At 44.6% G+C, this 13096-nt stretch overlaps 1 protein-coding gene across 1 annotated transcript in view; it reads left to right on the forward strand.

Moving 5' to 3' along the window:
- Positions 1 to 13096, forward strand: part of LOC119955932 — a 247361-nt gene that overhangs the window by 21853 nt on the left and 212412 nt on the right. The window contains exon 3 of the mRNA XM_038782590.1: positions 1680 to 1892. Within this exon, the coding sequence (XP_038638518.1) occupies positions 1680 to 1892 (213 nt within the window). The remainder of the gene's footprint in view (positions 1 to 1679; positions 1893 to 13096) is intronic.

Genomic DNA, 13096 nt, shown 5'->3' on the forward strand with positions numbered 1-13096 from the left:
AAGTCATCCAACCATCCTGACCATTTCACCATTCCTGCACTGTTGCTGGGTCAAAATGAACTCCCTCCCTAACAGCACTGTGGGTGTACCTACACCTCAGGGACTGCAGCGGTTCAAGAAGGCAGCTCACAACCAATTTCTCAAGGGAAATAAACGCTGTCCTAGCCAGCGATGCCCACATCCCATTAATTAATAAAAAAATATAGTTCAGAGTTGTTAATAAAGACTTGCTGTTGACATATAAGACTCCTTCCTGATGTTAGGAGTAAGATTCTTCATATTGGCAGCTCAATATTAGAAAGCCTTATTCTTAAAAGAATGCTGGAAAACTAAGAAAGATAACATCTTCAATGGATTCTGAACTTAAAAACCTCCCAACTGAAGCTACAGATGCTGAGAAAATTCACCACACAAAAGCTGCAGAGAGAAGAGCCTGGAAGCTAAAAGTCAGAAGTTTTACTATATTACAAGACTTCATTGAAGTTGTCTGGAAGTCCAGTTTCAGCAAGCAGCGTCTACAAGGGTGAGATATTTATTTTAGTTTCCAGGACAGCCAGTCCTGAAAATCCCATTACATGAATTCAGTCAGAAGCACCGTTTGAACGAAACCCGTCAATAATCCAAATCCCAGAATCCAAGTCTGACCACATAGCTCCTGAGTTTGGAAAATAATTAAGTTTAATAATTAACTTACTCAGCCTCTCAGAAACCTCGCGACCACCTGAGTCCTTAAACAGGCACGCCTGTGATTTATCTGAATGCCTCACTAATAATTTTAATACTGTAATAGCAATAATCTTGGAATAGCATTAAGGCTGTAGCAATAAAGTAAATGCACAAGTCTTATTTTTTTAAAATAAATGTAGAATACCCAATTCATTTTTTCCATTTAAGGGGCAATTTAGTGTGGCCAATCCATCTGCCCTGCACATCTTTGGGTTGTTGGGGGCGAAACGCACGCAAACACGGGGAGAATGTGCAAATGCCACATGGACAGTGACCCAGAGCCGGGATTGAACCTAGGATCTCGGTGCCGTGGTAACCACTGCATCACTGTGCTGCCCTAAATGCACAAGAGTTATAATAATTCAAGACTTATCTTTATATACATGGGATAAAGAATTGGAGGGAGGTGTAGTAGATGGGTGTGATCCATACAGGGTTAATGTGGGACCACCCACCCAGTGATGAAAGAAGGCATGTGACCCAGGGACAGGATCAGTCTAGAGATGGACAGAGTGGTAAAGACCTAGCATGGAGCCAGCTCCATACTTGTACCTTCCAATATACATGTGTGTATGGCTATAAATTGTAATGAAGACTTGCTGTCAACATACAGAAGAGTATGATGTCTCCTTCCTGATGTTATTATTCAGAACTCACAACCTCATGACACAGGAATGAGACGCCCGCCGCTGCGCCGCGGCTGGGAAGTGAGTGAGGCACATGGGTGTTGCAGCAAAGTGGGGGTGGGGGATGTAGGGACAGGATTAGAGACGATGCTCATTTTCAGCACAGCCCATATATGTTCAACACACAGATTAAATTAATTGTGCTGGGCTGGGCCACAGCTGGCCAGGCAAGCAGCAGTTGTGAATTAGCAGGTACAGGGTGAATGCAATGGTTTGTGTACAAATTTATCAGGCTCTCCAATAATGGTGCCTGCCATCTGTTTTCAGAACTATCAACATTTGAGCAGGAAGCGCTGGATGCTCACAATGAGTACAGGAGACTTCATGCAACTTCCCCTCTGACCTACAATAAAGAAATGCTCGCGGACTGCCAAGCATGGGCTGAGGAACTGGCACCCAAAGGGGAAATGGAGCACAGTGAAACAAAAAACGGAGAAAACATTTGGTATAAGTGGAGCTCTGGGGAAATGGAGTTTACAGGTTGGTGATCGGTTCCTTTGCTACATGAAAAAATGAAAATGAAAATCGCTTATTGTCACGAGTAGGCTTCAAATGAAGTTACTGTGAAAATCCCCTCGTCGCCACATTCAGGCGCCTGTCCGGGGAGGCTGATACATGTGGTGGTTTGTTTCGGTGCAGCACCCATTCGATTGGGAAGTTATTGATTTTGCATTGCATGAAGAAATCGACAACAAACTGAATCTGCAAAGAGACTGCCATTTGGCTAATGTTTGGACTTTTAATTACGTGTTGGGTACCGGTCAGTGTGCATGACATATCTTCAGACTGAAATATCAGTCAATGTGTGTCACTATAAAGGTCCTTTACAGTTGGTCTTGTATGACTTTGGTCGCTCAGTTGTCAGTGTTTGACTCTAAAATAACTGTTAGTCATAGACGCAAGCAAATTCTCTTCGTAAACCTTAGCAAAATGTTTTAGCAATGCGTGATTTTGGATGGACACGGGTTGTTTGGTCTTGAGCTCATCTTGCAGTTGCTTCTTGAAATCTTCTGCCTTGTCAGTTTGTAGAATCTTGCCATCATTTGTAACGCCAAGGAGAGTCAATTAGCCCCTATGTATTCACTATTTTTTGCTTACTTGGGACATGAACGGTGGCAGGAACTTCTCCAGTCTTGAATCCTTGTCCATGTGCACAGTTCCAGTAATTGGCCAGCTTTGTTTGAAGTTGTGAATGATGAAATCCCAGCACAGACTGTTAGTGTGGTCAGGGCCATCTCTTTCCAGCATTCCATTATCTTTTTTGTTATCTCCTTCCATTCACTCTTGTATGGACATATAAATGGTAAACGGGTGGTAAAAGGAAGACGAGGGATGATTATTGACCAAAAAGACAATTCACACATAGAGGCAAGGGGCATGGGGTATTAAAGGAATATTTTGCATCTGCTTTTTATCAATGAAGAAGATGCAACCCAGGCCATGGTAAAAGAGGAAGTATTTCAGTCTCTAGAAGGCTTTAAAATGGAAAAGGTGAAGGCACTGTTGTTGTGGCACTGTATCAAATGCCTTTTGGAAGTCCATGCACACCACGTTAACAGTATTGCCCTCATCAACTCTCTTCAAAAAGAAAACTCCAGCAAGTTAGTTAAACGTGACATTCCCTTCAGAAATTCATGCTGGTTTTCTTTACTTAACCCTCATTTGTCCATGTGACTATTCGTTTTGTCCAAAATTATTACATCTAAAAATTTTCCCAGCACGCTTATCTTTACACCCTGTCTTGAACAAGTTGTAACATTTGCAATTCTCAAGTCCTCCTGAATCTAAGGAAGACTGAAAAATTATGGGCAGTCCCTCCACAAATTCCAGTCTCAATCCCCTCAGAGTCCCTGGGTGCTCCGGCCGGATTGGGCTCTCACTTGAATGCAACGCGGCCGGAGAATGCCGGGAGAGGCTTGCAGACAGTCTTTGCGCCTCCAGGGATTCTCCGAAGTCCCGCGAGACGTTGGAGTTGGAACTCCCAAACAAAATGGACTTGACCGAATGACGCTTGTGGAAGTAGGTCATAAACCTACTTACGACCTACCTGGGCGGATCCAGTGGCCTCTCGTGATTCTTCGGCCTCCCCAATGAGGCTGCAGCCGGGCTGGTCCACACAAACGTCAACCAGGCGGAACGGCACCCGGGGGTCTCTCGGGTCACCGGAGACCCCCCAGGGGGTTCAGGGTAAATGCAGGGTGGCTCTCTGCCCCTCCCCCTAGAATGCAGGCACCTTGGTACTGCCACCTTGGCACCTTGGCAATGTCACCCTTGCACTGCCAAGATGCCTGAATGGCACTGCCAAAACAGAAGGAGCACTGATGGGTGCCAGGGTGGTAATGCAAGGGTGCCTGAGTGCCAGGGTGCCACTGCCAAGGGTCAGGGGGCAAGGATGCCGATGAAATGAGCGTGGGGGGGTGCTGTTGAAGGGTGGGGGAGTGCAGGGCAGGTAAGTAGGGGCCTCCGGGATGTTGGGTGGGTGATGGGTGGGGGTCCTAGTAGGGAGAGGGTGCTGTAAGGGAGTTTGAAGGGGGCTGAAGAGGTGGACCCCCAGGGACCACATTGCGGTGACATTGCCATGGGGGGAGGGATGGGGGAGCGGGTAGTGTGGGGTAAACCGGTGAGAAACTCCCCAGGGCTCCAAAAATTATCGCTGGCAGAATACTTCATTTTGCCGGCAGCCCAGGGGTTTCCCAACGGCGTGGGGCTGCCCCACAGTGGGCAACCCCATTGACTAGCCGGCGTAATGGAACATCCCTCTGGTGGGGTGAAACAGAAATGTGGGGCTGGATTCTTCAAAAATGGGGCTAAGTCCCCACGGCGGCATATTTATTTTCCTGCAAAAAATAAAGGTCGTTCACTTACCTTCTGGGGGCTAGCAGGAACCCGGGGAGCTTCACGCAGCTTTGGCTGCGGATACGGGCCCCCGCACTTCCGGTTCCGAGTCCACGCATGCGCACGGCGGCGGCCTCCAGCGGCCGCGCCGAGCACGGTGGCGGAGTTAGACCACGGACCAACACGCACAACCGTGCGCCGCTGCATCGGACAGGACCGGTCGCTGCCGTGGCCGCCCATAAGGCGCCCCCCCTCCCCCCCCCCTCCCCTTGGTGCTTGAACCCCCCACCTCCCACCAGGGCGGCCATGGACTGAGTCCCGACCGGCCATACCACATTAGTTCCATGCCGTCAGGAACTCGGCTGGTCAAGAGCGGAGTATCGCTGTGAGGGCCTCTGGCAATGACCCCCCTGGTCATCTTGGGCTGGATTCTCTGGTCCCCCAGCTGCGCGCCGTATTTCATGGACGAGCGATTCTCCGGGGGCCGGAGAATCGCCAGAGCGGTGCCAGACCCGAGTCGGTCGGGAACTTCGATTCTCCGCCCCCGTGCCGAATGCGATTTTGCCGCAGGGCTGTGGAGAATCCAGACCTAAGTGTCATTGATTAGCGGTGGGGAACACGCTGGTAGAGCCAGCGGGAAACTCCCTGAAAAACCCGCCACAAATTAACTTTGAAATTATTTGGGAGAATCGGACCCACGATCTGACTCGCTTCCCGTTCCCACCAGTGCCAGGTCACTTGCACGTTTCGGGATGCCTTTAAGATTCATTGAATCCTTCTATTATGTTTCCAGATGCATTGTCTGTCCAATCTGTGCCAAACTGTGTTCCTGTACCCACACATTCCCCCAACCCCTTCTTACCGTACGGCCAAGTCTCAGTTCCTGACTTACATCTTCATGAATCACAATGTAAGACCAATCCTCCTTTAGATTTTTATCTACATTTCTCTGGTTAAAGTCATACATCAACTTCTTCATCACTGAATAGTACAAGTTCCTCTGATACCTAATCTGGGCAAATTTATCGGAAAATTAATTGCAAATGGATTCTCTGGTCCCCCAGCTGTGTGTTTCTCATGAGCATGCCGGTCACTGACTGGAGGATCCACCCCCCCCCCGCCCCAAACGGGCATCTGGCGCCCGTTTCACGACGGCAGCGAGCAGGTGTGTTTGCTGCCGTGTTGAAATGGGTGTGGAGGCTCGGCCCATCGGCCTCGGAGAATCGCTGCTCGCCGTTTTTTACTGCGAGCGGCGATTCGTGGCGTGGATCGGGCGTGGGGGGGGGGGGGAGAATAGCGGGAGGGCGTGAAAAATGTCGGGAGGCCCTCCCGCTATTCTCCCACCCGGCGTGGGGGGTGGAGAATCGTGCCCTATATTTCCCACATCTCTGGATTATTACCTTTAAGCTTCTGCTTTTTAATTTAGTCCCTAGCTCCTCATACTCTCTGCAGAACTTCTTTCCTGGTTATATCTATATGGTTGGTACCTAGATGGACCACGACCACTGGATCCTCCTCCTACCACCGCATGTTCCTCTCCAGCCTCTCCAGCCCAGAGCAGATGTCTTTAACCCTGGCACCATGCGGGAAGTATAACCATCTGGCCTCACTCTCTTGACTGCAGTGAAGAGTATCTATTTTCCTGACTGGAGATGCCAGCATTGGACTGGGGTGAGCACAGTAAGAAGTCTTACAACACCAGGTTAAAGTCCAATAGGTGAATGCTGAGGAAGGAGCTGTGCTCCGAAAGCTAGTGATTCGAAACAAACCTGTTGAACTTTAACCTGGTGTTGTAAGACTTCTTACCACGATTTTCCTGACTGTACAGTCTCCTATCACTACCTCATTCCTCTTTCTTTCCTCACTCTTGAATGCCATCCTTTATCATGGTGCCATGGTCAGTCCATTCATTAGGTCCATTCATAGGAATGTAAACAGAAAATAGCAAAAATCCTCAGCTGCTCAGGGGCAACATCTATGGAGAGAGAAAGGGAGGAACATAGGGCGCGATTCTCCGCCCCCCACGCCGGGTGGGAGAATAGCGGGAGGGCCTCCCAACATTTTTCACGCCCTCCCGCTATTCTCCCCCTCCCCCCAACGCCCGACCCACGCCACGAATCGCCTCTCGCCGTTTTTTACGGCAAGCGGCGATTATCCGAGGCCGATGGGCCGAGCAGCCGGGCCTTCACACCCGTTTCAACACGGCAGCAAACACACCTGCTCGCTGCCGTCGTAAAACAGGCGCCAGATACCCGTTTGGGGCATCTGGGAGCCCGATTGACACGGCAGTACCACGGCCGTGCCAAGGGGGGGGGGCATAGGCCCGCGATTGGACGCACACTTTTCCCTCCGCCGCCCCGCAAGATAAAGCCGCCACGTCTTGCGGGGCGCCTGAGGGAAAAGACGGCAACTGCGCATGCAAATTCACCACCCTCTGCAAGAAGTAGTTCCTCCTCATCTCAGTTCTAAACCTACCACCTCTCAACCTCCAGCTGTGACCTCTTGCTCTAGATTGCCCACAAGGGGAAACATTTGGTCTGTGCTTACTTTATCAATCCCATTTAGTATTTTATACTCCTCAATGAGAGCCCCTCTCATGCTTCTAAACTCCAGTGAGTATGAACCCAAACTGTTTAATCTCTCCTGATGTGTAAACTAAAGTTTCAGCTCAATGATGTTTTATCAGAACTGGGAAGTTGGAGGCGGTGGGAGGTTTTATAGAGTCAGGGAAAGGAAGGTTAGAAAGAACAAAAAGGATAGTTTGTGATTGGGTGGAAGACAGGAAAGATCAAATGACAAACAGGGTGATGGTGCAAGGAAAAAGGGAAGTGGTAAGTGAATAAGAAAAGAAACATTGGATGGGCCCAGAGGAAGTATTAATGGAAATAGCAGAATCACCAGCAAGATCTGCTGTCTCGCAAAACGGGTGCAGTCATTAGAGTCGGAAATTGTGAACTCAGTGTGATTCTGGAAGGCTGTAAATTGCCTGATTGAAAGATTATGGGCGTGATTGAATGGAAAAGTTTCCAAGTGTCATTTATATGGGTTTTTCTGGGAGTTTCCCGTCGGTTCTGTCTGTGAGTTCCCGACTGTTATCTAACAACACTTAGTCATTTGTTTAGGCCCTGAGGAGTTTCTCACTGGTTTAGCCCACACTCTCTGGCCAGACTCGCTCCTCAGACATCGAGCTACATTTTGAAAGGGTGCTCAATTTCTAAGTGAGCTTGAGGGTTCCTTACAACCCCACCCTAGGACAATGTCAGTCGCCACACACATGGGCATTACTCCACACCCCGCCAAGTGAGGACACTCAGCCCTCCAGGACCCACTCCCCCTTACAGGTCCTCCCCTTTTCAGGACCCCCACCCTTCAACCCCCCCTAACCCTCCAAACCTCCCAGAGGCCCCTACTTCCCTGCTGTGCACCCACCCCTTAATAACACACATGGGCCCCCTCAGGCAATGACCCTTGGCAGTGGCAACCGGGCACCCTGGCATTGCCAGCCAGGCGCATTGCCAGTTTTGCAGTGCCAGCCAGGCAGTGCCAAGGTATCCGCTTTCCAAGGGGCCATCATACATTGTCCCTAACCACCGAAGAGTCTTCAATGGCCTGGAGACTCGTTGGGTGCCGTTCCACCGGGTCAATGTTTGTGTGCCCGTCTGGAACCTCCCTGGGAGGCTGATAGATCCCAGTTTAAAACCGACTTAGGCGAGAAGAGCTTGATCAGGCCCATTATGGGAGGTACTCTGATACCGGCTGGCTGCCGGGAAGCTCGTGGGAGGCTTCACTGTTCGGGCGCGATGTGGCCGGTAGATCATGCCCTATGTAATTTCCTGCAATCCACCTAACCTGCACATCTTTGGCCTGTGGGAGGAAACCAAAGCACCCGGACGAAACCCACACAGACATGGGGAGAATCTGCAAACTCCACACAGACAGTGACCCAAGGCTGGAATCGAACACGGGACCCTGGCGCTGTGTGGCAGCAGTGCTAACCACTGTACCACAGTGCAGCCCTCGGCAGAGATAATTCTCTGTCCTATGCCAACCTGGTGGTGCTACAGTATGAGGCTACATACATGCTAAGCAACAGAAGCAGAACAGGAAAGGATTTTCCACATGCTGAACCAATGTAATGTACAAGGTTAGAACTCCTTTTTAGATCTAACCATTTTATGACAAACCTAGGACTTGCTGATCACACGCTTATTGATCCTATTACTTCATCTATTTGTGAGTTGTTGCTAGTTGAACTCAGTGGAATCGTGTTCCTGTGTCCTTGCTTCTATGGCAAACCAGGCTCAAGTGCCATGACATGAGTCCCTGATCTTGTAGCAGGGGTGTTGCCTGCATTGGGGGTTCAATGGAAGATAGAATTGTTTAGCTCCGACTATTGCTTGTTGATTCTACTGTTTAACATGTAGTCCTGTGTTGTAGATCCACCAGGTAGACATCACACCTTTAGGTTTGACTGGTGCTGCTCCTGACACGTTTTCCTGCATTCCTCACTAAACAAGGCAAGTCCGTTGGTTTAATGGTGACAGTAGGGTGAGAGAAATGCCAGGCCATGAGATTATAGGTGTTCTTCAATATAATCCTGCTACTTTTGATAACTCCACACCCCACCAAGCTTTTGATAACTCACTGTGCTTCCCAGTTTAGAGTTGCTAGAGATCAGCTTTGAATCTTCCCCAGTTAACACCATGGCAGTGGTGAAAGTGTCCACAGGCTGATGAACTCAGAAAAGACTTTTAGATGATTTTGGACGTACAAGTGAATCAAAATTTATGGGGAACAGGCAAGTGGAGGTAAGCCACAATTACGTCAGGCATGATGCCCGAAATGGGCCCAGCCGATGGGCCAAATGGCCTCCTTCTGCACTGTAAATTCTATGAAATGAAATTATCTTATTCAATGGCAGCGCAAGATGGATGGGCCAAATGGACTGCTCCAATTTCTAATAATCTGATGCAGTTTGGTTACCCTCTGCCTCCCTAAATGTGTGAATATGAACAGTCAATGTGTCATTATCAGTCAGTGTGTTATTATCAGTCAGTGTGTTATTATCAGTCAGTGTGTTATTATCAGTCAGTGTGTTATTATCAGTCAGTGTGTTATTATCACTCAGAGTGTTATTATCAGTCAGTGTGTTATTATCACTCAGTGTTATTATCAGTCAGTGTGTTATTATCAGTCAGTGTGTTATTATCAGTCAGTGTGTTATTATCACTCAGTGTGTTATTATCACTCAGTGTGTTATTATCAGTCAGTGTGTTATTATCACTCAGTGTGTTATTATCACTCAGTGTGTTATTATCATCCTGTGTTATTATCAGTCAGGTGTTATTATCATCAGTGTGTTATTATCAGTCAGTGTGTATTATCAGTCAGTGTGTTATTATCACTCAGTGTGTTATTATCACTCAGTGTGTTATTATCAGTCAGTGTGATTATCAGTCAGTGTGTTATTATCAGTCAGTGTGTTATCTCACGTCAGTGTGTTATTTCACTCAGTGGTTATTATCAGTCATGTGTTATTATCACTCAGTGTGTATTATCATCAGGTGTTATTATCAGTCAGTGTGTATTATCACTCAGTGTGTTATTATCAGTCAGTGTGTTATTATCACTCAGTGGTTATTATCAGTCAGTGTGTTATTATTCAGTCAGTGTGTTTATCACTCATGTGTTATTATCAGTCAAGTGTTATTATCAGTCAGTGTGTTATTATCAGTCAGTGTGTTATTATCAGTCAGTGTGTTATTATCACTCAGTGTGTTATTATCAGTCAGTGTTATTATCAGTCAGTGTTATTATCAGTCAGTGTGTTATTATCACTCAGTGTGTTATTATCAGTCAGTGTTATTATCACTCAGTGTGTTATTATCAGTCAGTGTGTTATTATCACTCAGTGTGTTATTATCACTCAGTGTGTTATTATCACTCAGTGTGTTATTATCACTCAGTGTGTTATTATCAGTCAGTGTGTTATTATCAGTCAGTGTGTTATTATCACTCAGTGTGTTATTATCAGTCAGTGTGTTATTATCACTCAGTGTGTTATTATCAGTCAGTGTGTTATTATCAGTCAGTGTGTTATTATCACTCAGTGTGTTATTATCACTCAGTGTGTTATTATCACTCAGTGTGTTATTATCACTCAGTGTGTTATTATCACTCAGTGTGTTATTATCAGTCAGTGTGTTATTATCACTCAGTGTGTTATTATCAGTCAGTGTGTTATTATCAGTCAGTGTGTTATTATCACTCAGTGTGTTATTATCACTCAGTGTGTTATTATCAGTCAGTGTGTTATTATCAGTCAGTGTGTTATTATCACTCAGTGTGTTATTATCAGTCAGTGTGTTATTATCAGTCAGTGTGTTATTATCACTCAGTGTGTTATTATCAGTCAGTGTTATTATCAGTCAGTGTGTTATTATCAGTCAGTGTGTATGTATACGCAGTGTGTTATACACTCAGTGTGTTAATTATCACTCAGGTGTTATTATCAGTCAGTGTGTTATTATCACTCAGTGTGTTATTATCAAGTCAGTGGTTATTATCAGTCAGTGTGTTATTATCACTCAGTGTGTTATTATACACTCAGTGTGTTATTATCACTCCAGTGTGTTATTATCACTCAGTGTGTTATTATCACTCAGTGTGTTATTATCAGTCAGTGTGTTATTATCACTCAGTGTGTTATTATCATTCAGTGTGTTATTATCAGTCAGTGTGTTATTATCAGTCAGTGTGTTATTATCACTCAGTGTGTTATTATCACTCAGTGTGTTATTATCAGTCAGTGTGTTATGTATCAGTCAGTGTGTGTATTAGTCACGTCAGGTGTGTTATTATCACCAGTGTGTTATTATCACTCAGTGTTGTTATATCAAATCAGTGTGTTATTATCAGTCAGTGTGTTATTATCACTCAGTGTGTTATTATCAGTCAGTGTGTTATTATCAGTCATTGTGTTATTATCAGTCAGTGTGTTATTATCACTCAGTGTGTTATTATCAGTCAGTGTGTTATTATCAGTCAGTGTGTTATTATCACTCAGTGTGTTATTATCAGTCAGTGTGTTATTATCACTCAGTGTGTTATTATCAGTCAGTGTTATTATCACTCAGTGTGTTATTATCAGTCAGTGTGTTATTATCAGTCAGTGTGTTATTATCAGTCAGTGTGTTATTATCAGTCAGTGTGTTATTATCACTCAGTGTGTTATTATCAGTCAGTGTGTTATTATCAGTCAGTGTGTTATTATCACTCAGTGTGTTATTATCAGTCAGTGTGTTATTATCAGTCAGTGTGTTATTATCAGTCAGTGTGTTATTATCAGTCAGTGTTATTATCACTCAGTGTTATTATCACTCAGTGTGTTATTATCAGTCAGTGTGTTATTATCAGTCAGTGTGTTATTATCAGTCAGTGTGTTATTATCACTCAGTGTGTTATTATCACTCAGTGTGTTATTATCACTCAGTGTGTTATTATCAGTCAGTGTGTTATTATCACTCAGTGTGTTATTATCACTCAGTGTGTTATTATCAGTCAGTGTGTTATTATCACTCAGTGTGTTATTATCACTCAGTGTGTTATTATCACTCAGTGTGTTATTATCACTCAGTGTGTTATTATCAGTCAGTGTGTTATTATCACTCAGTGTGTTATTATCACTCAGTGTGTTATTATCAGTCAGTGTGTTATTATCAGTCAGTGTGTTATTATCAGTCAGTGTGTTATTATCACTCAGTGTGTTATTATCACTCAGTGTGTTATTATCAGTCAGTGTGTATATCATCAGTGTTATTATCACTCAGTGTGTTATTATCAGTCAGTGTGTTATTATCAGTCAGTGTGTTATTATCAGTCAGTGTGTTATTATCAGTCAGTGTGTTATTATCACTCAGTGTTATTATCACTCAGTGTGTTATTATCAGTCAGTGTGTTATTATCACTCAGTGTGTTATTATCAGTCAGTGTGTTAGTATCACTCAGTGTGTTATTATCAGTCAGTGTGTTATTATCACTCAGTGTGTTATTATCAGTCAGTGTGTTATTATCAGTCAGTGTGTTATTATCAGTCAGTGTGTTATTATCAGTCAGTGTGTTATTATCAGTCAGTGTGTTATTATCACTCAGTGTTATTATCAGTCAGTGTGTTATTATCAGTCAGTGTGTTATTATCAGTCAGTGTGTTATTATCAGTCAGTGTGTTATTATCAGTCAGTGTTATTATCAGTCAGTGTGTTATTATCACTCAGTGTTATTATCACTCAGTGTGTTATTATAAGTCAGTGTGTTATTATCACTCAGTGTGTTATTATCAGTCAGTGTGTTATTATCACTCAGTGTGTTATTATCAGTCAGTGTGTTATTATCACTCAGTGTGTTATTATCAGTCAGTGTGTTATTATCAGTCAGTGTGTTATTATCACTCAGTGTGTTATTATCACTCAGTGTGTTATTATCAGTCAGTGTGTTATTATCACTCAGTGTGTTATTATCAGTCAGTGTGTTATTATCAGTCAGTGTTATTATCAGTCAGTGTGTTATTATCAGTCAGTGTGTTATTATCAGTCAGTGTGTTATTATCACTCAGTGTGTTATTATCAGTCAGTGTTATTATCACTCAGTGTGTTATTATCAGTCAGTGTGTTATTATCTCAGTGTTATTATCAGTCAGTGTTATTATCACTCAGTGTGTTATTATCACTCAGTGTGTTATTATCACTCAGTGTGTTATTATCAGTCAGTGTTATTATCACTCAGTGTGTTATTATCACTCAGTGTGTTATTATCAGTCAGTGTGTTATTATCAGTCAGTGTGTTATTATCAC

This window comes from Scyliorhinus canicula, chromosome 21, assembly GCF_902713615.1.
Source record: "Scyliorhinus canicula chromosome 21, sScyCan1.1, whole genome shotgun sequence".
Classification (NCBI taxonomy): domain Eukaryota; kingdom Metazoa; phylum Chordata; class Chondrichthyes; order Carcharhiniformes; family Scyliorhinidae; genus Scyliorhinus; species Scyliorhinus canicula.